The sequence below is a fragment of the Pseudophryne corroboree genome, chromosome 8, assembly GCF_028390025.1.
Source record: "Pseudophryne corroboree isolate aPseCor3 chromosome 8, aPseCor3.hap2, whole genome shotgun sequence".
Taxonomy (NCBI): Eukaryota; Metazoa; Chordata; class Amphibia; order Anura; family Myobatrachidae; genus Pseudophryne; species Pseudophryne corroboree.
In genome coordinates, this window is record NC_086451.1 from 133,053,703 (window position 1) to 133,079,741 (window position 26,039).

At 49.3% G+C, this 26,039-nt stretch overlaps 2 protein-coding genes across 2 annotated transcripts in view; one reads left to right on the forward strand and one right to left on the reverse strand.

Moving 5' to 3' along the window:
• MORN5 (MORN repeat containing 5) overlaps positions 1-19,475 on the reverse strand; it is a 139,987-nt gene extending 120,512 nt beyond the window's left edge. The window contains exons 1-2 of the mRNA XM_063936939.1: positions 19,319-19,475; positions 16,543-16,690 (exon numbers count right to left, since the gene is read on the reverse strand). Coding sequence (XP_063793009.1) covers positions 16,543-16,690; positions 19,319-19,365 — 195 coding nt within the window. The 5' untranslated portion in view covers positions 19,366-19,475. The remainder of the gene's footprint in view (positions 1-16,542; positions 16,691-19,318) is intronic.
• A 58-nt stretch (positions 19,476-19,533) lies between these two features.
• The window catches only part of NDUFA8 (NADH:ubiquinone oxidoreductase subunit A8), a 40,934-nt gene continuing 34,428 nt past the window's right edge, over positions 19,534-26,039 (forward strand). The window contains exons 1-3 of the mRNA XM_063936938.1: positions 19,534-19,653; positions 21,333-21,496; positions 21,889-22,054. Coding sequence (XP_063793008.1) covers positions 19,603-19,653; positions 21,333-21,496; positions 21,889-22,054 — 381 coding nt within the window. The 5' untranslated portion in view covers positions 19,534-19,602. The remainder of the gene's footprint in view (positions 19,654-21,332; positions 21,497-21,888; positions 22,055-26,039) is intronic.

The following is a 26,039-nucleotide window of genomic DNA, read 5'->3' on the forward strand; positions in this document are numbered from 1 at the left end:
CAGAGAGAGTAAGATTTGGGTGGGGTGTATTCAAACTAAAAATAAGAATTTACTTACCGATAATTCTATTTCTCGGAGTCCGTAGTGGATGCTGGGGTTCCTGAAAGGACCATGGGGAATAGCGGCTCCGCAGGAGACAGGGCACAAAAAAGTAAAGCTTTTACCAGATCAGGTGGTGTGCACTGGCTCCTCCCCCTATGACCCTCCTCCAGACTCCAGTTAGGTACTGTGCCCGGACGAGCGTACACAATAAGGGAGGCAATTTGAATCCCGGGTAAGACTCATACCAGCCACACCAATCACACCGTACAACTTGTGATCTAAACCCAGTTAACAGTATGATAACAGAAAGAGCCTCTTAAAGATGGCTCCTTAACAATATAACCCGAATTTGTTAACAATAACTATGTACAGTATTGCAGATAATCCGCACTTGGGATGGGCGCCCAGCATCCACTACGGACTCCGAGAAATAGAATTATCGGTAAGTAAATTCTTATTTTCTCTATCGTCCTAAGTGGATGCTGGGGTTCCTGAAAGGACCATGGGGATTATACCAAAGCTCCCAAACGGGCGGGAGAGTGCGGATGACTCTGCAGCACCGAATGAGAGAATTCCAAGTCCTCTTTTGCCAGGGTATCAAATTTGTAGAATTTTACAAACGTGTTTTCCCCCGACCACGTAGCTGCTCGGCAGAATTGTAATGCCGAGACCCCTCTATCACTGACCTGGTTTGGGAGTGTTGTGGACTCGGGGCTTCTTCCGATGACCGGGAAGAGGAACCGCCACTGGGTCGTAGTAGAGATGGCCGGATGTAGGTCTTCCTCATGCAGAACTAAGACGGCAGGCGGGAGGCCCAGAGGAATTCTTGTAGGTCTCCTGTAAGACAAGACTTGTAGAAATAATGAAGGCTGGGGTACTGAGATATTGGAGACACTGTGGTATTGAAGGCACTGAGGTACTGGGAGTACAGGGAGTGCTGGGAGACCCTTGGAGGCACGGAGGTGTTTGGAGGCACGGAGGTGCTTGGAGGCACGGAGGTGTTTGGAGACACCGAGGTGTTTGGAGGGACGAGGTGCTTGGAGGCACGAGGTGCTTGGAGACACGGAGGTAACTGGAGGCACGGAGGTGCTTTGAGGCGCGGAGGTGCTTGGAGGCACGGGGTGCTTGGAGGCACGAGGTGCTTGGAGGCACGGAGGTGCTTGGAGGCACGGAGGTAACTGGAGGCACGGAGGTAACTGGAGGCACGGAGGTAACTGGAGGCACGGAGGTGCTTGAGGCGCGGAGGTGCTTGGAGGCACGAGGTGCTTGGAGGCACGAGGTGCTTGGAGGCACGGAGGTGCTTGGAGGCACGGAGGTGCTTGGAGGCACGAGGTGCTTGGAGACACGGAGGTAACTGGAGGCACGGAGGTGCTTGTAGGCACAGGATGCTTGGAAGCACAGGTTGCTTGTAGGCACAGGATGCTTGGAAGCACAGGTTGCTTGTAGGCACAGGATGCTTGGAAGCACAGGATGCTTGCAGGGACAGGATGCTTGGAAGCACAGGATGCTTGCAGGGACGAGGGAGCTCTGGATCATAGCTTCCACAGGAGAAACGAAGATACTCAGGCATCGGATCTCTGCCTGGTATCTGATTTTAAATTCCCCGCCCTAGCCTGATTGGCGGAGCAGGCAGGTGACGTCAGACCTGCTCCGCCTCCTTGCCCTTGCTTGTGATGGCGGCGCCCTTGCTTCCGGGAAGCCGCCGGAGAGCAGCGCCGACCCGCCGCTGAAGCCGGAGACTGACAGGGGAAGAGAGGCGCCGGGCAGACCAGGCCACCCGCAGGGACAAGCGCGGTCGCCGCTGCCCGAGGTTCGTGACAGTACCCCCTCCTCCAGGAGTGGCCCCTGGACACTTCCCGGGCTTAGTCGGATGTCTGGAGTGGAAGATCCGAATCAGACGAGGAGCCGTTACTTCAGTAGCCCCAATCCAACTTCTCTCCTCAGGTCCATAACCCTTCCAGTCCACCAAGTACTGTAATTTTTTATGAAGATAACGAGAGTCCAGAATAGCTTTGATTTCAAACTCCGCTCCAGCTTCTGCCACTACGGACGTTGGCCTTGGGAGTGCTGAGTGGAATCGATTCAGTATGAGGGGACGGAGTAGAGAAACATGGAAGGCGTTAGGTATGCGAAGATGGGCAGGCAAACCCAGTTTACAGACCACAGGATTTAAGACTTGTAGCACAGGGTAAGGACCGATGAACCTTGGAGCGAATTTCATGGTGGGCACCTTCAACCGGAGATTCCGTGTGGACAGCCATACCCTGTCCCCAACTTTATATTGAGGTGCGGCTTGCCGTTTCTTATCTGCAAAGAACTTGTACCGAACAGAAACCTGCTTAAGATTAGCATGAACCTTTCTCCAAATTTGTCCAAAGTGTCGTAGAGTGGACGCTACAGCAGGAACCTCTATTATCGGAAGGCTTGGAAATTCCGGAACACGGGGATGGAACCCGTAGTTGACGAAAAATGGTGATTCCCCAGTGGAAGAATGAAACAAATGGTTATGGGCAAACTCCGCCCAAGGCAACAACTCCACCCAGTTGTCCTGTGAAGGAGAGAGATACAACCGAAGAAAAGTCTCTAGATCTTGATTGACTCGTTCCGTTTGTCCATTTGTTTGGGGATGATAAGCCGACGAAAACTTAAGTTTAATGTGTAGAGTTGAACAAAGGGCTTTCCAAAACCTGGCGGTGAACTGTACTCCACGGTCAGAAACAATCTCTTGTGGCAACCCATGCAAACGAAAATGTTCTCGGATAAACAATAGAGCCAGTTTCGGTGCTGTCGGAAGACCAGTCAAGGGCACAAAGTGTGCCATCTTCGAAAAACGGTCAACGATAACCCAAACGGTGTTGCAACCCTTGGAACAGGGCAAGTCAGTGATGAAGTCCATGGAAATGTGAGTCCAGGGTCTCACAGGGATAGGCAGAGGACGAAGTAACCCTGCAGGAGGCAGACGAGGAGATTTATGTTGTGTACATTGGGGACATGAATTAACGCAATCTTGTACATCCTTCCTCATGGTGTTCCACCAGTAAGACCTTTGCAGAAACTTGTACATCTTCTGAGCGCCGGGATGACCGGAAAACTTGGAGTTATGGACCCACCGTAGTATTCCTGGGCGGAATCTAGCTGGTACGGACATTCTTCCAGGAGGAGGAGCTGGAGTAGTTAAAGCAGCAGAGACAGAAACTGGATTCAGAATTAAACCCCGCTCCGGAGGTTCATCCTCGTCTGTGGGAACCTGTGAACGGGAAAGCGCATCTGCTTTAATATTGAGAGTCCCGGCACGGTACTTGATAATGAACGAGAATCGGGAAAAGAAAAGTGCCCATCTCGCCTGGCGAGGATTCAAACATTGTGCGGATTTGATGTACAGTAAATTCTTGTGATCCGTGTAGATGGTAAACACATGTTTAGCCCCTTCTAGAAGATATCTCCATTCTTCCAAGGCAGATTTGATTGCCAAGAGTTCCTGGTCTCCAATAGAGTAATTTCGTTCGGCTGGAGAGAATTTACGAGAGTGGAAGCCACACGGATGTAATTTCTTATCAGAGGAATGCTGGGAGAGGACAGCCCCCACCCCGACTGAAGATGCATCAACTTCTAAGAAGAAGGGTTCCTCGAAATTTGGTTGTTGGAGAACTGGAGCCGTCGTGAAAGCTAACTTTAAGCGAGAAAAAGCTACAATGGCTTCCGGAGGCCACAAACTAGGATTAGAACCCTTTCTCGTCAGGGCAGTAATGGGTGCAACAATGGTGGAGAAACCTTTAATGAATTTCCTGTAGTAGTTCGCAAAGCCCAGGAACCTTTGTATTGCTTTCAGGGAAAGAGGCTGAGTCCAATCACGAATGGCCGACAACTTTTCCGGATCCATGCGAAGCTCCGTCCCCGAGATGACATAACCGAGGAACGGAATAGATGTTACTTCAAAGGTACATTTGGAAAGCTTGGCGTAGAGATGATTCTCTTGTAAACGGTGTAGCACCTCTTTGACTTGAGTCCTGTGTTCGACAAGATTCTTGGAAAAAATCAGTATGTCGTCCAGATATACCACAACGCTCTGATACAGCATATCACGAAAGATTTCGTTGACGAATCCCTGGAAAACCGCGGGAGCATTACTAAGACCAAACGGCATCACCAAGTATTCGTAATGCCCATCTCGGGTATTAAAGGCAGTCTTCCATTCATCCCCCTCTCGGATGCGTATAAGATTATAAGCTCCTCTCAAGTCGAGTTTTGAAAAAATGCGGGCACCACGAACCCTATCAAATAACTCTGTGATTAGTGGCAAGGGGTATTTATTCTTAATAGTAATGTCGTTTAGGCCGCGGTAGTCGATGCATGGTCTCAACCCCCCGTCCTTTTTCTTCACGAAAAAGAAGCCTGCACCAGCAGGGGAGGAAGAGGGGCGAATGAATCCCTTGAGCATATTGGACTTAATATACTCCGACATGGCTTGAGTCTCGGGAAGAGACAGAGGATATGTGCGACCACGAGGTGGCGTCTTCCCTGGGACAAGGTCAATAGGGCAGTCCCAAGGCCTGTGAGGTGGTAACAGGTCAGCAGCTTGTTCCGAAAATACGTCCTTGTACCCTTGATATGCCTCCGGAATGTGCTCTTCATCCGTTTTGGAGGTAACACGGAGCGGACAAACAGGAGTAAGACAATTAGTGTGACAAAAGGAACTCCAGGACAGAATTTGTGACGACTTCCAATCGATGTGGGGGTTATGACTTTTCAGCCAAGGCATTCCAAGAACCAGATCATGGGGCATTTCTGGGATTACCAAGAGTTCCAAATCTTCCTGATGTAGAGCCCCGACCCGCAGCTTAACTGGCCCCGTGCGCCACATTATGAGACCTTTGGAAATTCTAGTCCCGTTGATAGCCGTCAGTGAAATTGGCCGCTCGATAGGCCGTAACTTTAAACCCAAACTTTGGGCACAGAAGGAAGAAACGAAGTTCCCTGCAGCTCCGGAATCCAATAGGGCTTCACAAGACCTGGAGACTGAATTGGAGACTAGAGTTACTGGAAGCAAGCAGTCCGAAGTTGGAGAAGCTTTTGTCGTAACTCCCAGCTTGACTCCTCCGGAACAAGCTAGGTCTGCCCGTTTCCCGGACGGACTTTACAAGATTTAAGAAAATGATCTGCGGCTCCACAGTAAAGGCAGAGTTTACCCTCACGACGACGCTGTCGTTCTTCCGGAGACAGTCGGGAGCGGTTAATTTGCATGGGCTCATCTGAGCTAGGTGAGGCCACCGGCCTAGGAGTAGGATTCCGGAACCTGGAACGATCCGAACGGTTACGTTCTCTTCCACGCTCCTGCATCCGAAGATCCACCTTGACGCAAAGGGAAATCAAATCTTCTAATGGATCCGGCAGATCTCTAGTAACCAGCTCGTCTTTCAGCCGGTCGGAAAGACCGTTCCAGAAGGCAGCTCTCAGGGCATCATTATTCCAGCGTAGTTCGGAAGCAATGGTCTGGAAATGAACCACGTACTGGCCCACGGAACGGGCGCCCTGCCGAACACGGAGCAAATCGGAAGAAGCAGTGGTCATTCTGCCGGGCTCGTCGAAAATCCTTCGAAAGGACGAGATGAAGTTGGTGTAGTTGGAAACCATGGGATCAGATCGTTCCCATAATGGAGACACCCAATCCAAAGCAGAACCTTCCAACAGAGAAATAATATATGCTACCTTGGACCGGTCTGTAGGAAAGTTGTGTGCAAGTAGCTCGAAATGTACCTCGCACTGGTTCAAGAAACCACGACAATTTTTGGGATTCCCATTATAGCGGGACGGAGTAGGCAACTGAAGGCGTGGAGTGACACCGGCCGATGGTTGAACATTGCTGGCAACGGCAACTGGTGCGACTGCTGGAACAGGAGCCGGAATTACTGAGGCCAGAGACGCCTGAATCTGATCCAGACGCCCGGACAACTGCTGGAGGTACTGCATCACCTGACCTTGTGCTGCTTCCTGACTTTGCACTCGAGAAGCCAGGTTCTGGATGGCACTAGAGTCCGTGTTCCGATCCCCCGAGTCCATGAGGCCTGAGTATACTATCACTGACCTGGTTTGGGAGTGTTGTGGACTCGGGGCTTCTTCCGATGACCGGGAAGAGGAACCGCCACTGGGTCGTAGTAGAGATGGCCGGATGTAGGTCTTCCTCATGCAGAACTAAGACGGCAGGCGGGAGGCCCAGAGGAATTCTTGTAGGTCTCCTGTAAGACAAGACTTGTAGAAATAATGAAGGCTGGGGTACTGAGATATTGGAGACACTGTGGTATTGAAGGCACTGAGGTACTGGGAGTACAGGGAGTGCTGGGAGACCCTTGGAGGCACGGAGGTGTTTGGAGGCACGGAGGTGCTTGGAGGCACGGAGGTGTTTGGAGACACCGAGGTGTTTGGAGGGACGAGGTGCTTGGAGGCACGAGGTGCTTGGAGACACGGAGGTAACTGGAGGCACGGAGGTGCTTTGAGGCGCGGAGGTGCTTGGAGGCACGGGGTGCTTGGAGGCACGAGGTGCTTGGAGGCACGGAGGTGCTTGGAGGCACGGAGGTAACTGGAGGCACGGAGGTAACTGGAGGCACGGAGGTAACTGGAGGCACGGAGGTGCTTGAGGCGCGGAGGTGCTTGGAGGCACGAGGTGCTTGGAGGCACGAGGTGCTTGGAGGCACGGAGGTGCTTGGAGGCACGGAGGTGCTTGGAGGCACGAGGTGCTTGGAGACACGGAGGTAACTGGAGGCACGGAGGTGCTTGTAGGCACAGGATGCTTGGAAGCACAGGTTGCTTGTAGGCACAGGATGCTTGGAAGCACAGGTTGCTTGTAGGCACAGGATGCTTGGAAGCACAGGATGCTTGCAGGGACAGGATGCTTGGAAGCACAGGATGCTTGCAGGGACGAGGGAGCTCTGGATCATAGCTTCCACAGGAGAAACGAAGATACTCAGGCATCGGATCTCTGCCTGGTATCTGATTTTAAATTCCCCGCCCTAGCCTGATTGGCGGAGCAGGCAGGTGACGTCAGACCTGCTCCGCCTCCTTGCCCTTGCTTGTGATGGCGGCGCCCTTGCTTCCGGGAAGCCGCCGGAGAGCAGCGCCGACCCGCCGCTGAAGCCGGAGACTGACAGGGGAAGAGAGGCGCCGGGCAGACCAGGCCACCCGCAGGGACAAGCGCGGTCGCCGCTGCCCGAGGTTCGTGACACCCTCGGGCAGCCGCCCAAGATGAGCCCACCTTCCTTGTGGAATGGGCCTTAACAGATTTAGGCTGTGGCAGGCCTGCCACAGAATGAGCAAGTTGAATTGTGTTACAAATCCAACGAGCAATCGTCTGCTTAGAAGCAGGGGCACCCAACTTGTTGGGTGCATATAGTATCAACAGCGAGTCAGATTTTCTGACTTCAGCCGTCCTTGAAATGTATATTTTTAAGGCTCTGACAACGTCCAACAACTTGGAGTCCTCCAAGTCGCCAGTGGCCGCAGGCACCACAATAGGTTGGTTCAGGTGAAACGCTGATACCACCTTAGGGAGAAAATGCGGACGAGTCCTCAGTTCTGCCCTATCCGAATGGAAGATTAGATAAGGGCTTTTACAAGATAAAGCCGCCAATTCAGATACTCTCCTGGCGGAAGCCAGGGCCAGTAACATAGTCACTTTCCATGTGAGATATTTAAAATCCACCTTTTTCAATGGTTCAAACCAATGGGATTTGAGGAAATCTAAAACTACATTTAGATCCCACGGTGCCACCGGAGGCACCACAGGAGGCTGTATATGCAGTACTCCTTTAACAAAAGTCTGTACCTCAGGAACTGAGGCCAATTCTTTTTGGAAGAATATTGACAGGGCCGAAATTTGAACCTTAATAGATCTCAATTTGAGACCCCTAGACAATCCTGATTGTAGGAAATGTAGGAAACGACCCAGTTGAAATTCCTCCGTCGGAACACTCCGATCCTCGCACCCCGCGACATATTTTCGCCAAATGCGGTGATAATGTTTCGCGGTGACTTCCTTCCTTGCCTTAATCAAGGTAGGAATGACTTCTTCTGGAATGCCTTTCCCTTTTAGGATCTGGCGTTCAACCGCCATGCCGTCAAACGCAGCCGCGGTAAGTCTTGAAAGAGACAGGGACCCTGTTGTAGCAGGTCCCTTCTCAGAAGTAGAGGGCACGGGTCGTCCGTGACCAACTCTTGAAGTTCCGGTTACCAAGTCCTTCTTGGCCAATCCGGAGCCACTAGTATTTCTTACTCCTCCTCACCGTATAATCTTCAATACCTTTGGTATGAGAGGCAGAGGAGGAAACACATATACTGATTTGTACACCCAAGGTGTTACCAGTGCGTCCACAGCTATTGCCTGTGGATCTCTTGACCTGGCGCAATACTTGTCCAGTTTCTTGTTGAGGCGAGACGCCATCATGTCTACCATTGGTCTTTCCCAACAGTTTATTAGCATGTGGAAGACTTCTGGATGAAGACCCCCCTCTCCCGGGTGTATATCGTGTCTGCTGAGGAAGTCTGCTTCCCAGTTGTCCACGCCCGGGAAGAACACTGCTGACAGTGCTATTACGTGATTCTCCGCCCAGCGAAGAATCTTGGCAGCTTCTGCCATTGCACTCCTGCTTCTTGTGCCGCCCTGTCTGTTTACATGGGCGACCGCCGTGATGTTGTCCGACTGAATCAACACCGGTTTTCCTTGCAGGAGTGGTTCCGCCTGGCTTAGAGCATTTTAGATTGCTCTTAGTACCAGAATGTTTATGTGAATAGACTTTTCCAGGTTCGTCCATACCCCCTGGAAGTTTCTTCCTTGTGTGACTGCTCCCCAACCTCTCAGGCTGGCGTCCGTGGTCACCAGGATCAAATCCTGTATGCCGAATCTGCGGCCCTCCAATAGATGAGCCTTTTGCAACCACCACAGAAGATATACCCTTGTCCTTGGCGACAGGGTTATTCGCAGGTGCATCTGAGGATGCGACCCTGACCATTTGTCCAACAGATCCCTTTGGAAAATTCTTGCATGGAATCTGCCGAATGGAATTGCTTCGTAAAAAGCCACCATTTTTCCCAGGACTCTTGTGCATTGATGTACAGACACCTTTCCTGGTTTTAGGAGGTTCCTGACAGGTCGGATAACTCCTTGGCTTTTTCCTCGGGAAGAAAAACCTTTTTCTGAACCGTGTCCAGAATCATCCCTAGGAACAGCAGACGTATCGTCGGAAAACAGCTGCGATTCTTGGAATATTTAGAATCCAGTCGTGCCGTCGAAGAACTACTTTAGATAGTGCTCTTCCGACCTCCAACTGTTCTCTGGAACTTGCCCTTTTTAGGTCGTGCAAGTAAGGGATAATTTAGATGCCTTTTTTCTTTGAAGAAACATCTTTTCGGCCATTACCTTGGTAAAAAGGCCCGGGGTGCCGTGGATAATTCAAACGGCATCGTCTGAAACTGATATTGACAGTTCTGTACCACGAACCAGAGGTACCCTTGATGAGAAGGACAAATTTTGGACATGGAGGTAATCCTTGATGTCCAGGGACACCATATAGTCCCCTTTTTTCCGGTTCGCTATCACTGCTCTGAGTGACTTTATCTCGATTTGAACCTTTTATGTAAGTGTTCAAAACATTTTAGATTTAGACTATGTGTCACCAAGCCGTCTGGCTTCAGTACCACAATATAGTGTGGAAAAATAATACCCTTTTCCTTGTCGTAGGAGGGGTACTTTGATTATCACCTGCTGGATATACAGCTTGTGAATTGTTTCCAATGCTGCCTCCCTGTCGGAGGGAGCCGTTGGTAAAGCAGACTTCAGGAAGCTGCGAGGAGAAGATGTCTCGACTCTCCAATCTTTACCCCTGGGATAATACTCGTACGATCTAGGGGTCAACTTGCGAGTGATCCCACTGCGCCCTGAGACTCTTGAGACTACCCCCCCACCTTGAGTCCGCTTGCACGGCCCCAGCGTCATGCTGAGGACTTGGCAGACGCGGTGGAGGGCTTCTTTTCCTGGGAAAGGGCTGCCTGCTGCAGTCTACTTCCCTTACCTCTATGTCTGGGCAGATATGACTGGCCTTTTGCCTGCATGCCCTCATGGGAAAGGAAAGATTGAGGCTGAAAAGACGGTGTCTTTTTTAGCTGAGATGTAACTTGGGGTAAAAAAGGTTGGATTTCCCAGCTGTTGCTGTGGTCCCCAGGTCCGATGGACCGACCCCCAAATAACTCCTTCCCTTTATACAGCAATACTTCCATCTGCCGTATGGGATCTGTATCACCTGACCACTGTCGTGTCCCTGACATCTTCTGGGAGATATGGACAACGCACTTATCTTGATGCCAGAGAGCAAATATCCCTCTGTGCATCTCACATACATATATATAGAATGCATCCTATTAAATGCTCTACATGAATAAAATATTTTCAGTCAGGGAATCCGACCAAGCCAACCCAGCACTGCATCTCCAGGCTGATGGCGATCGCTGGTCGCAGTATAACCACCGTATGTGTGTATATACTTTTTAGGATATTTTTCCAGCTTCCTATCAGCTGGCTCCTTGAGGGCGGCCGTATCTGGAGACGGTAACGCCACTTGATAAGCGTGTGAGCGCCTTATCACCCTAAGGGGTGTTTCCCAACGTACCCTAATTTCTGGCGGGAAAGGGTATAACGCCAATATTTGCTATCGGGGTAACCCTACGCATCATCACACACTTCATTTTATTTTATCTGATTCAGGAAAAACTACAGGTAGTTTTTTCACTCCCACATAATACCCTTTCTTGTGGTACTTGTAGTATCAGAAACACGTAACACCTCCTTCATTGCCCTTAACGTGTGGCCCTAATGAGAAATACGTTTGTTTATTCACCGTCGACACTGTATTCAGTGTCCGTGTCCGTGTCTGTGTCTGTGTCGACCGACTGAGGTAAATGGGCGTTTTTAAAACCCCTGACGGTGTTTCTGAGACGCCTGGACCGGTCCTAATAGATTGTCGGCCGTCTCATGTCGTCAACCGACCTTGCAGCGTGTTGACATTCTCACGTAATTCTCTAAATAAGCCATCCATTCCGGTGTCGACTCCCTAGAGAGTGACATCACCATTACAGGCAATTTCTCCGCCTCCTCACCAACATCGTCCTCATACATGTCGACACACACGTACCGACACACAGCACACACACCGGGAATGCTCTGACAGAGGACAGGACCCACTAGCCCTTTGGGGAGACAGAGGGAGAGTCTGCCAGCACACACCAAAAACGCTATAATTATATAGGGACAACCTTATATAAGTGTTTCTCCCTTATAGCATCTTTTATATATATACAATATCGCCAAAATCAGTGCCCCCCCTCTCTGTTTTAACCCTGTTTCTGTAGTGCAGTGCAGGGGAGAGCCTGGGAGCCTTCTCTCCAGCTTTTCTGTGAGAGAAAATGGCGCTGTGTGCTGAGGAGATAGGCCCCGCCCCTTTTTCGGCGGCCTCGTCTCCCGCTATTTTTGAAGTTAGGCAGGGGTTAAATATCTCCATATAGCCTCTGTGGGCTATATGTGAGGTATTTTTTGCCTCTAATAAGGTTTTTATTTGCCTCTCAGAGCGCCCCCCCCAGCGCTCTGCACCCTCAGTGACTGTTGTGTGAAGTGTGCTGAGAGGAAAATGGCGCACAGCTGCAGTGCTGTGCGCTACCTTTATGAAGACTCAGGAGTCTTCAGCCGCCGATTTTGGACCTCTTCTCTCTTCAGCGTCTGCAAGGGGGCCGGCGGCGCGGCTCCGGTGACCATCCAGGCTGTACCTGTGATCGTCCCTCTGGAGCTAGTGTCCAGTAGCCAAGCAGCAAATCCACTCTGCACGCAGGTGAGTTCACTACTTCTCCCCTAAGTCCCTCGTTGCAGTGATCCTGTTGCCAGCAGGACTCACTGTAAAGTAAAAAACCTAAGCTAAACTTTCTCTAAGCAGCTCTTTAGGAGAGCCACCTAGATTGCACCCTTCTCGTTCGGGCACAAAATCTAACTGGAGTCTGGAGGAGGGTCATAGGGGGAGGAGCCAGTGCACACCACCTGATCTGGTAAAAGCTTTACTTTTTTGTGCCCTGTCTCCTGCGGAGCCGCTATTCCCCATGGTCCTTTCAGGAACCCCAGCATCCACTTAGGACGATAGAGAAATCTAAATTGCAGTGTAAAAATAAAGCAGCCAGTGTTTACCCTCCACAGAAACAAAATAACCCACCCAAATCTAAAGGTGTGTACACACGGTGAGAAAAATCTGTAAGATTTTACTATATTGTCAAAATCTTATGAAAAGTATATCTTAAGGTATTAGGCAGCTTGAGATACAGATTCGATCCCGATGCGCACTCCCGTGGGGTCAGTATCGTAAGGCTAGATAGACTGTGCAGGTAAGTCAATCTTGACTATCTAGTGTACTATCTAGTACAAAGTATAGTCAAAATTGGCACTTAGTCAAAGTCGTACATAGACAATGGCCCTCATTCAGAGTTGATTGCACAGCTGCTAAAAGTAGCTAGCGAGCGAACACCTTGTCGTCGCCCACGGGAGGAGTGTATTTTCGCTTTGCAAGAGTGCGATCGCATGTGCAGCCGAGCGACGCAAACACATTTTGTGTAAAACAAGACCAGCCCTGTAGTTACTTATCCTGTGCGATGATTCTAGAGTTGGAGGTCCCGGAATTGACGTCAATTACCCGCCCTGCAAACGCCTGAACACGCCTGTGTTTGCCCACCACTCCCAGAAAACGGTCAGTTGACACCCATAAACGCCCTCTTCCTGTCAATCTCGTTGTGATCGGCTGTGTGAATGGATTCGTCGCTAGAAGCATTGCACAGCAACGATGAACTTTGTACCCGTACGACACGCGTGCGCATTGTGGTGCATACGCATTCGCAGTTTTGCCATATTTTTACCTGATTGCTGCAAAAATCGGCAGCGAGCGATCAACTCGGAATGACCCCCAAAATCTCAAGCAAAGATAGTCAAAATCTGTACGATCTGTGCTATCTGGGCTCTGGGGGAGTTCAAATGTTATATCTGCCACACCTACAGTGCACATGGGGCCTAATTCAGACCTGATCGCTCGCTAGGGGTTTTTTGCACTGTTGCAAGCAGATAGTTGCCACTCATAGGGGAGTGTATTTTTGCTTTGCAAGTGTGAGAACGCATGTGCAGCCGAGCAGTACACAAAAGTTTTGTGCAGTTTCTGAATTGCCCAGAACTTACTCAGCCGCTCTGATCACTTCAGCCTGTCTGGGACCGGAATTGACGTCAGACACCCGCCCAGCAAACGCTTGGACACGCCTGCGTTTTTTCAAACACTCCCAGAAAACAGTCAGTTGCCACCCACAAACGCCTTCTTCCAGTCAATCTCCTTGCGATCGGCTGTGCGAATGGATTCTTCGTACAATCCATTGCACAGCAACGATCTGCTTTGTGCCTGTGCGATGCGCCTGTGTATTGCGGTGCATACGCATGCGCAATTCTGACCTGATCGGAGCAAAAAATCCTAGCGTGCGATCAGGTCTGAATGAACCCCATGGTTTTGCCCAATTGCTAAGAAATTTGCTGCTGCGATCAACTCTGAATTACCCCCACAGTGCAGTGAAATAAACACACAACAGTGAAATAACACAGAGCCCCTGACAATCCCATATGTAGTGATATAGAGAGGGATGAGACCAGCATACAATGCCACACAGTCAAAGCAGTGCTCTGCTGGGCATAAACTAGAGCCCTAGATAAGGCAGCCGGTATTAGTGTTAACCTAAATGCTCCCCCCTTTCTATAAATCCCCCTGGTACCAGTACAAGGTGATTTAGCAGGGTCTGTGGATGAGCAGCGCGTTGCATGCAGCCAGGATGTCAGCAGCAGCTGGAAATGGCGCCTCTGAGCTGCTGGTCCCACTCTCCTGGAAGCCCCGCCCCCATAATGGTGCGCAGTCCTTCAACAAGATTATACTGGCTTTGTGTCTGATTTTGTGTAAAATGGAGTTAATACCCCTTATAACACCAATGCCAGTGTGGGTGTCCTCAGCGGGCACCGCAGCCCACAGCCAGGTGTCCATTGCGCCCTTATGCCGCCATTGTCACCGGGGACCCGCTAACCGGGACTCCGGTGTTAGTACTGACCGCACCGCATCTTCGCCATCTGTTAGGGGTGGCGGAATGCTGCTGGCTTGTGCGCACACCCTGGGGGCATGTGAAACAGCGCCTCAGGAGCTAACGTTCTGTCAGTGGGGATATGAACCATTAACCCTATAGGAGGTTGGTTCGGTTTCCCCCTAAGTTCCACGACGCAGGCAGACTGGTGCAAGCCAGTGCTGCTTGAAAATAACAAACCAAAATACATTTCTGATGAAAACTCTCTGGAGCTCCAGAGAATGCACCTGGCTCCTCTGGAACATTTTTCTAAACTGAGTCTGCAGGAGAGGCATAGAGGGTAGGAGCCAGCACACACTGAGCATTTCTTAAAGTGCCATGCTCCAATGGACCCGATCTATACCCCATGGTACTAATCCATCCCAGTATCCCCTAGGATGTTAGAGAAATATTGACTGTGAGGGCGTAAGAGAAATTCGATATTATAACCCTGGGAGACTGTATTGTTGACCCAGACATCTGGAGAGGTTTCAGCCCAGGCTTCCTGAAACCTTGTCAACCGGGCACCCACCTTGGGGGACCCAAGGTGAGCTGGAAGACTGTCATGCCACTGCTTTTTGATTGGGCTTAGAATCCTGTTTTCGGGTTGTTGACTGGGAACAGCCTCTGCCCCTGTTCCCACAAGATTGTAGTGGTGAGAGTCTGATTTTGAAAAGCCCAATAAGGAGACTATTGCAATAATTAATGAGATAATTAGTGCATGAATTAGAATTTTTGCAGTGTCTTGTGTAATATATGGTTGTATACTGTACATGTTTTTTAGATGATATGTAAAAGGATTTGGAGACAGACTGAATATGAGAAATAAAGGCCAGTTCAGAGTTAAGGATGACACCAAGGCAGCGAGCTTGTGGGGTGGGGTTGAGTTATCAACAGTGATAGAGGTATAAGGTAACTGCTAGTGACTGGTGGAAAAATTCTGTTTTTCATCCAAGAAGAAATGCCAGAAATACAGATGGTGACAAATCTGTTAAGGATAGGAGTCATGAGTTTCATGAAATCTGAAAGAGGTGATTAGTTTTCCAAGAGAAGTGGTATAGATTTAAAAAAGTAGAAGACCTAAGATTGGGTCTTGTGGTATTCCAACTGATAGAGGTAGCGAAGAGGAGGTGGATTCAGAGAAAGGAACACCGAAAGAGCAATTTGATATGTAGGACGAGAGCCATGATAGGGCAGTGTCCTGAAGACCTAGGGATTGTAGTTTTTGTATAAAAACAGTGTGGTCAACAGTGTCAAGCGCAGCACAGATTTCTAGAAGAATAAGGAGTGAGTAATAGCCTTTAGACTTAGTGGTGATCAGATTGTTCACTCTGTGGTGTTGGGAATGAAAGCCTTACTGACACGGGTACAATAAGTTGTATGGATGATGAAAGTAAGTGAGGCGGGTGTAGGTAGCTCTCTTAAGTAGCTTGGAGGGTCATAGAAGCTGAGAGAAGGGATGGTAATTTGAGACAGAATTTTGTTTTTTTTTCTGAAAAGGAGTAGTGCCTGCATGCTTGAAAAGTGATGGAAAGATACCAGCAGAGAGAGAGATTACAAATTTTAATTAAAGTTGGAATGAGCTCAGGAGACAGAGCTGTACTGATTTGTGAAGGTAAAGGATCAAGAAGAGAGGTAGCAGAGTAGGAAGATGATAAGAGTTTAGATAATTAATCTTCATTTGTGGGATCGAAAGAAGAGAAGGTGCCATAGGGTTTATGGAAGGAAGTCACTGATCGTAAATGGGTCATGCTGCTCCCAAGAAATTGGGGTATTCCAAAATGATAGCTCATTTTCCTTGGAAGAATTTTTGAAACAGATCCTAAAATGAAACAAAGGTCAAGCAATGACAGACTGGTAGCATGCCCTACTACCTTAAGCGCAACAAACTGTATATAGGACACGGACAGCAAAAAGTGAAGGGGTCTGATGGGCATTGAAGAGGAATGTGGGTTGGTCTGAAGGGCATGTGTTATAGCCTGGTGACATGTGGAGAGGACTGAGGGATACTGAAGGGGCTAGTAAGGTTAATTAATGAACATTCAAGGGGCAATTGGGTTGATGCATTTGGGGAGGTCTTGGGGGTAATTGAAAGAGTATGTGGGGGTTTAACTGGGTAAGATTTAATTATTGCATATAATTAGTGTCTACAATTTAATTATGCTTCACATTAGTGCCCACAGTTCACAGTATGCCACACAGATGTAGCTATGCTTCACATCTAATAAATCTTAGAACACTATGGTAATTGCTTTACATGTAAAAAAAAACTTATAAGGGTACATCACAATAATCACAAGAGAATACTATATAATATATTCATCCTGTGCCGCAAACTCTTACCTCTATTGCTATGCCACAGTCCCACTGAGCATCATATTTACTTCCATTTGGAAAGTACAGTGTTCCCTGTCCATGAAACATTCCATCTTTCACCTCTCCCTCATAGCGGGTTTCTGTAGGGAGGACGTACTCTCCTTTACCTTCCAGTCTACAAGAGAGGAAGAGCTGCTTACATGGGTCATATAGTCTTACATGAACAGGCACACTGGGAATGGAGATAGTGCAGACTGGAGATTTAAACGGAAAAAAATGATATCTACTGGTTAATGGGTTATTGATAATAATACAATTGTAAATTCTGAATTTCAAGTTTTACGCATGAAACACTGAAGTGAACAGCCAATTGTACGGCACATATGGCTCATTACAGTGCATGTAACCAGCCCTGTTAGCCCCTGGCTTGCTCCTGCTCCTACCCCGGTTGCTCCCGACCCCTACCGTATCCAGGGCCGGCGCTACCATTAGGCAGCTTTAGGCAGCTGCCTATGGGCGCCGGCTCCTGAAGGGCGACACTGAGTGCAATAACAAAAAAAATAATTAAGGAACGGAGCTGCTGGAGCCCGAGCAGGAGGCCGCGGCCAGTGGCGGATTCTGAGCGGACTCAGGGGGGCGGGGGCGTAGCCTGGAAATACATTTTTTATTTACAATGCCGCCCAGCACCCGCTGGCAGCAGTCCACAGCACCGAGAGGCGCTGCTCAGGGTGCTACTGATGACTGCCTGTGAGCCGGCTCCAGGGCACACTGCTGGAGCCGGCTTAGATTACCATGCACTTCCGGGTGGCTGGCTGACCCCTCCCCAGGGACCAGCGTCCGCCTCTCGTTGCAAGCACTGCCAAGCAGCACTGAATCTGACCATGATTATCTGTCGTTGGTGTGGACGGCAATGATTCCACTCCGCATAGGATCTTCCACGGGGAGTGGACATTACAGAAGCCCCAGCACTGAACAGAGGAGCCTGGGGGAAGCTGGACTGGCGCTGCTGCTGCCGTTTCAGGTCAGTCACAGTCACCGTTTCTGCTTGCCTGATGTATACCTGCAGCAGGTCACTAGTACAGCCCCATTCCCTACAATATGCTGCACCCCTAATTACTCCCTATGTCCCATATACACCGCTGACTGCTCCCTATGTCCCTGACTGCTCCCTATGTCCCTGACACACCCCTGACTGCTCCCTATGTCCCTGACTGCTCCCTATGTCCCAGATACACCCCTGACTGCTCCCTATGTCCCAGATACACCCCTGACTGCTCCCTATGTCCCAGACTGCTCCCTATGTTACTGACACATCCCTGACTGCTCCCTATGCCCCCGACTGCTCCCTATGTCCCTGACTGCTCCCTATGTCCCCGATACACCCCTGACTGCTCCCTATGTCTCTGACTGCTCCCTATGTTACTGACACATCCCTGACTGCTCCCTATGCCCCTGACTGCTCCCTATCTCCCAGATACACCCCTGACTGCTCCCTATGCCCCTACCTGCTCCCTATGTCCCAGATACACCCCTGACTGCTCCCTATGTCCTCGACTGCTCCCTATGTCCCAGATACACCCCTGACTGCTCCCTATGTACCAGATACACCCCTGACTGCTCCCTATGTCCCAGACTGCTCCCTATGTTACTGACACATCCCTGACTGCTCCCTGTATCCTTGATTGCTCCCTATGCCCCTGACTGCTCCCTATATCCTTGATTGCTCCCTATGCCCCTGACTGCTCCCTATGTCCCCGACTGCTCCCTATGTCCCAGATACACCCCTGACTGCTCCCTATGTCTCTGACTGCTCCCTATGTTACTGACACATCCCTGACTGCTCCCTATATCCTTGATTGCTCCCTATGCCCCTGACTGCTCCCTGTGTCCCTGACACACCCCTGACTGCTCCCTATGCCCCTGACTGCTCCATATGTCCCAGATACACCCCTGACTGCTCCCTATGTCCCAGACTGCTCCCCATTAGCGGATTTACTGTTAGGCAACCCAAGCGGCGGCGGGTCCCTGGGGGCTCACTGACCGTATTGAATCATAGTGCATTGGAGGGTATTTCTATTTTTTGGAGGACCATGAGCTCCGCCGAAAAAGTCCCAGCGTTGGACTGTTTGAGTCCTGGCAAGCTGACAGTGATTAGACAGCTGCCGGGTGCCCATCTAGCGCACCTGAAGGTGGGCCCTTCATAGTGGCAGCATATCCCCCTCCTCAGAATCTGGCTATCAATTCCTGGCATGCTGCAGCTCTAGTATCCTGATCCCCCGTGACTCACTGTGATGTGGTATATAATCAGGGCAGGCGCTAACGCCACTTGAAGGGTGGTACTAAGTGCAAAAAAAAAAATGAAGGAAGTGACTTTTCTCTGTGATCGCCATGAGGGATGTGAGGCACCCGCTCCCGGCTCACCTGGTGTCGGATCTGAAGGGTTAGAGCCACATATTTGGCGCTGTTCCCACCTCCCCTCTCCTGCACTGCTCGCTTCTCCCCGCCTGCCCTACCTGATGACCATGTAGATTTACAAGATCTGCTGTCTCTGCCGGGACCACAAACCATGCAATAAGGCCATGGAGCTGCTGGACCCTGGACTAACCCTGGCCTATACCATAACTGAAACCGCTAAATTATCAAGAGGTGGCTATGGAACTTATAATAAGACGCCGTGTCCACATTTTTTCATCTGAGGGGCTCAGTATTTTGGTGGTGGTGGTAGGAGGGAGGGGAGGGGGGGAGGGTGACGCTGCTGATTTGCCTAGGGTGCTGGGAAACCTTGCACCGGCCCAAACCGTACCGTCCATTGCGCTGCTCCCCATGGTACTGACTGCCCGTGTACTCCATCACCTCCCTGTCGGCGTCACCAAGGCAACGCAACACCAAACGTCGCCATAGCCACTGTGGTCACATGACACCGGCAGCCCAATGAGACGCTAGGATACATACGAGTGTTGTAGAAAATCACCTCTGGGAAGGAGAAATAAGTAAACCAACGCGATGACGTCAGCGCGCATTGACGTGCCACACAGAAGACATATTGCGCCTGCGCAGTAGGCTGACCTTCCCGGGACAGGAGCAGCCATGCCGGGCACCGTGGAGTTACCCACGGCCGATGAGCTGTCAGTGCGGGAGGTATATTTATTTGTTTATTTCTTGCAGTATGTAGCGCGAGTGTGCGCGGAGGAATAACTGTAAATACCACGTGTGTGTGTGTGTGCACGTAGCAAGCGTGCCGCTACTGCCGCCTATCTGAGCCTGTGCCCTGCTTCTCGGTATGGTCATACTTTGTTACTGTACTGATATTGTACGGCTACCGGGTACTTATAATGGCTACAGAATGTAACAATGCTGGCACACTTTACCTCGTGCCATTCCCAAGCCTTTGACCCCCCCCCCCCCCCCCCCTCATGCACAGCTAATCAACAGTTAATATGAAGACATTTGTAACTACACCTCTATATGTATGGTGTGTATTCCCTCCATCCCTGTACAGTACATGGTGTTCCACAGAGCCCATCAGATCACGCTCAGTACTGTAGGTGGCCACACACAGTACGATGTTTACCGAGGGTCCATCTGAGGGTTGTCCCTACACACTGGGCAATCCGGTTCCTGAATACCTGCTGTGTCAGTCCCCCTGTATAACGCTGCTAGGGATAGTCCGCCACATCGCTGATCGTAGGAACATGCAGAAAGATCAGGCGAATCGATGGACAACACCACGGGAGCATGCAATTAAGAATATCATGCTCATACACAGAACAATATAGCTGTCGGGTGTGGTATGTTAGATAGACTAGACTTATGAGCTTTACACACTGGGTGATATGAGTGAAAGATACATGTATGAACAATCTCGTTCATATCTTTCAGTGCGGAGGCACAAGCAATGAACGATGCTCGGCTCGCGCTCGTTTATCGCTGGTGCCCCGTCGCTTGTGCATGCAGACCAATATGGACGATCTCGTCCATATTTGCCTGCACTGCTATGGTGACGGGGAGTGAAGAAACTTCACTCCCCCCGTCACTGCCCCTCTGCTGCCGGGTCGGCCGTATCCGCCGTCAGGCAGCTCGGCAGCGGATCGCGCAGTGTGTAGGGCCCATTAGGTCGACCACTATTGGTCGAGAGTAAGTAGGTGGACATGGTTTCTAGGTCGACAGGTACTAGTTTGACATGAAAAAAGGTCGACAGGAGTTTTAGAAAATATTTTGGTGTCATTTTCTTTGTAGAGAGACTGGGAACCCCAATTAGTGTCCCCTCGTGTGCTTCAGGCAAGGTGCCTCGCTCCGCTACCACTGCGCTCGGCACAGGTTACTGTTCCCAATTGTAGTCCAGATGGATCGTGAAATATGAAAAAGTTTAAAAAATTTAAAAAATGTGAAAAACTCATGTCGACCCAGTACATGTCGACCTACTTACTGTTGTGTCGACCTTAGTCTTGTTGACCTAGTGACCGGATCACATAGCTGTCTTATCGTTCCAATGCATTGGATAGTCGGCTATATCGTTCCGTGTGTGGGGACCAAACCAAAGGAGCTGATAACTGTGTTTGTGGCTTCCTATTGGTCTACGCGACAACACCCAGTTTGTGCCAGTTTCAGGGCTCTGATAAATGATATGGATAACCCACTGCAATTTTAATGATTTGTAGTTTTGGGAATTGCTGCTTTTTTATTTTTTTTGGTCTTTGATTTAACAGAAACTTCTCAATATGCTCCTTCACTTTCTTTTCTTGTCTCCCCACCCCCCCCCCCCCCCCCCCCCCCCCCCAAAAACAAACAAACAAAAAAAACAAAAAACAAACCTTTAGATCAATGTAAGTTCTGCTGTGCTGAAGGCTGCAGCCCATCACTACGGGTCCCGATGTGACAAACCTAATAAGGAATTTATGTTATGTCGCTGGGAAGAAAAGGACCCCAGAAAGTGTCTGTCCGAAGGCAAAAAGGTGAATGAATGTGCCCTGGAGTTTTTCAGGTACTGTCCTGGCAGAGTCATTTCTTAATTTCTGACAATGGTTTTGCTGCATGATTTTGGTTCTGGGAAGTGTTCTTAAGCTGTTACCAGTTCTTGTGTGTATGAGGTTGGAGATTAGCCTTGTATATCTAATTGCCTGCTGTGAGCTTTATAATTGCTACTGTTTAAAAATTATATTTTTTGTATAACGGGACAGGTGTTTGTTTATGGAACTGTTATAGTTTTGTTGTATTTATTAACATGTTAACAAAATTGTGCATTGTTTTGAAATGTACTTAGTGACAGTGAATAAATGACTAAAAATTAGCACATACGATTTTGAAAGTGGGTTGGGAGAATAGTGTTATTTTAAGTATGACTGTTCAGTTAATTTTTTTTTCTGTACTTCACAGGAGTATTAAAGCTCATTGCGCAGATCCTTTTACTAAATACTGGACATGTCTTGACTATAATAACCTACTAGACCTCCGTCACTGCCGTAAACAGCAACAGGAATTTGATAACTGTGTTCTTGACCAGCTTGGCTGGGTGAGACCAGACTTGGGAGAATTGTCCAAGGTGAGGCTTTCGTTTATGTTACTGTCTGGTAGATGTATAAATTTTTATTTTTGGTGCGTTATGGATGCTGGAGCATATCGCAGTTTTTAACCGGCGATATGCTCTCGCACTTCACCTGAATGTATATCCCCCTGGTGAGGTCTCTTACCGCTGCGCTATGTTGGCCCGCTGGTGAAGTGTGCTCCTGTGTCCTTGCGTCTGTCGGTGTGGGTCTGCGCATGCACACGAGACTTCCTTCCCACTGTCCTCCGCTCCTGTAGTAGTGCGCATGCGCGTCCTCTGTCCTGTGATGCCGTGGATGTGTGCCGAGGTGGCGGGTTACAATTAACTTTATTCAAAATATCACAAACAAACATGGCCGCCGGCAGAAAAAAAGACATTTGGGAGCCGCACCGCATGGAAAACAACAGCGAAGTCGAAGACTGCAGGCGCCGAAGTGGAGATCCGAAAAAGCCCTTCATACATTGGTAAGTCCTGCCGCCGCCAGCTAGAGGGTGGTGACGGCGAAAAGGGGAGGGGCCCATAGCGCAGCACGAAAAAAACAACCAAATCCTCATTCATACATCGGGAGGTGCGGTAACTGCAGCAAATAGCGTGCGCAGTTACCGTTTTTACCCAGAAAAACAGTCCATACATCTATCCCTGTGTCTCAATGAATACCTTCCCATGTGTTACCACGTATCTATGGACATAATGCCTGTTTGAGAATTGTACGCAAATGGTGCTGCAACTGCGATCCCATGCATGGATAAAGTGTGAAAACATGCAAATGCTAGTATAATCCTTTTCTGCATGTACGAGCATGAGATGGACTGTGTAAAACATGCAACGCACACTACTTATGAGTACTGTGCAGATCCATTGGCTGCTCCGTGCACTCCTCCACCATCTGCACAGTCCACAGACTGCTAGAGTAAGTCCTGTGGCATGCGGATTGGACTGTGTATATTCCATAAAATGTGGCCACTGGACCTTATTCAGGTTTGTTAGCAAACTAGAAAAGTTAGCAATTTTGAAAACTCATGTTGCACTGCAGGTGGGGCAGATGTAACATGTGCCAAGAGATTTAGATTTGGGTGGGGTGTGTTCAAACTGAAATCTGAATTGCAGTGTAGAAAATATGCAGTCCGTATTTACCATGCATAGAATCAGAGCCGGCCCTAACCAATATGATGCCCTAGGCAAGATTTTGGCTGGTGCCCCCTAGCACCGCCGCTAGTTCTGCAGGAGATAATGGCATGAGTCAGCTGGTAGCTCTGCTAATGTCGGGCGCCTTTTGTTTATAAAAATGCATCTTATTTGCATTACTATGTGGCTAGGATGCACATGCAGCTTCTGCTGATTAAAATGATATGCGGCATGCCTATATTCTGTGTGTGACTGTGGCTGTATCTGCATATGAAATGCTATATTACAGTGGTTTCCAGGACTACACTGCAACGTAGCATTTTGTATGCAGATACAGCCGCAGTCACACACAGAATATAGGCATGCCGCATATCATTTTAATCAGCAGAAGCTGCTGGTGCCCCTAAGCATACCAAATGCCCTAGGCAACTGCCTAGTTTGCCTATGCCTAAGGCCGGCTCTGCATAGAATCAATATAACCCATCTAAATCTCTCATGTTACATCTGACCCATCTGCAGTGCAACATGGTTCTGCCCAATTGCCAACTTTTTTGGTTTGCTAACTATGGGAGTAATTCAGAGTTGATCGCAGCAGCAAATTTGTTAGCAGTTGGCCAAAACCATGTGCACTGCAGGTGTGGCAGATAATAGGATTTTAAATATCTACCGGTAAATCCTTTTCTCGTGGTCCATAACTGATATTGGGCAGACTTAGTACGATGGGGGTATAGACGGTCCAAGGGAGTCGGTGCACTTTTAAAGTTCTTCAACTGGATGTGCTGGCTCCTCCGCCCTCTATGCCCCCTCCCACAGGCAGTTATAGGTAACAGTGCCTGAAGGAGAAAGGACATACATGAGAGAAGGAACATAACAATAAAGAGTGGTGAGATTTGCACACCACTAACATAAAACAACCAGTAACGGCTGGTAACCAAAAAGCAACAGCTGAACAGGTAACCATAGAAAAGACAACCTGCAAAAAAGTCAACGCACTGAGGCGAGCGCCCAATATAGCTTATGGATTACGAGAAAAGGATTTACCGGTAGGTTAATTAAAATCCTATTTTCTCTTACCTCCTAGTGGATACTGGGGTCTTGTACTTTAGTACCATGGGGTATAGATCGGCTCCACTGGAGCCTGGTACTTTAAAAAAACCTTTAGTGTGTATGTGTGTGCTGGCTCCTTCCCTCTATGCCCCTCCTACCAGACTCATTTTTGAAAAATGTGCCCGAGGAGCCGGGTGCATTTTTCTGGAGCTCCAGAGATTTTTCCTTTTTATTTTTATTTTAGTTTATTATTTTCAGGTAGCTCTGGTTGGCAACCAGGCTACCTGCTTCGTGGGACTTTGATTTGGGGGGGTTGACCGAACCAACCTTCTGAGGGTTAGTGGTTTGTAATCCCAGCTGACAGGACACTGCATTCTGAGTTACTGATCACACATCGTTAGTATGTGTGCCCACGCCAGCAGCTAGCCGCCACCTTCTAACATGCCGAAGTTACAAGGTGCGGTGAGTGTTACACTGGGGTCCCGGTTAGCGGGTCCCTGGTGCAGTTTTGGAGGCAAGTCATGCGGCGGTCACTTGCCTGGAGCTGCGGTGCCCGCTGCTGACAAACTAGCTCAGGGCTGTGCCCCGCAGTGCTCACTGTCTCAAGGCTTTGTGTGTACTGCACAATGCATATTCTACTACGTGGCCAGTATAAACTATGGTAGGGACTTCGCGCCATTACAAGGGGAGGGGCTTCTCGGAGTTGAACCAGCGGCGGGAAGGCGCCATTTCCTGCTGCTGCGGATCTTCAAAGCTGCATGCACGCTGCTCCTCCAGGACCCATGCTGCTACAGATTGTAAAACTGGTACCAGGGGGTCATAGAAAGGGGCGAGCACGCCAGCAGTAGCACCGCTGCACTAATATCAGGTCATACATCTGTTTCTACACACTATGTGCTGGTGTCTGCTCCTCAGTGTCACTCCTGGGGCTTTCTAGGGTCTGTGTGGTGGTGTTTGTCAGTGAATTGCGTTGTATTGCTATTGTGTAAGATGTCTGTAGACATGGTTATGTGTGTTGCTTGCAACTCTACCCCGTCCTCATGTGTGAGCAATGTTCCTTATCTCCACAGGGACCTAGCTCACAGGCACCTGACTGGCTAGATAGCTTTAAAAGCATGATTCAAAATGTGAATTTAGAATTCGCTGCAGCTAAAAGAGAGAGACAGGTGTTAAAACACTCTATTGATTGTGTGGTTAAAGCTGCAGATGCCAAGAAGGCTTCTCAGCCCCCTCTAGTGGTTTCACATAAACGCTCACTGCCACAGGTGCTCCAGCCTGATTCTGATCAGCCTGATGTGGATGAGGACAGTTCTCTGTCCTCTGGGGTGGAGGCTCTAATTTTTGCTGTAAGAGAGGTTCTTCACATACTGGATCAGGAGGCAGAACCAGAGGAGGACTTATACTTTAATGTTAGGAAAAGTTGCTGAAGCCTTGGGTCTGTGTCTAAGGAATTAAACTGCCTGGCCAGGGAGTAAATGTAGATATCCTTTCTGCGCTCATGAGCGCAGAAGGGATATCTCCATTTTCTTGTTCATTATGCCATGGTTGTTGAGTTACGTCCTGTAGACATCCCCCACCTCAGCTCTCAGAGGCGCAGCAGTTCTCTATCAACTTTTCCCTGGCCAGGGAGGCTTGGTTGAACCCTGATAAAAAATATAAAATTCCTCAGAGGTTTTTAAATACCTTTCACCTCCTAGCTGAGGACAGGAAGGTATGGGAACCCCCGTCCGTCAGTCTATACGTCGATATCCCGACTGTCTAAGAAATTTAGTATATCCCTGAAAGAGCCAGCTGACCGTAAAATTGAGAC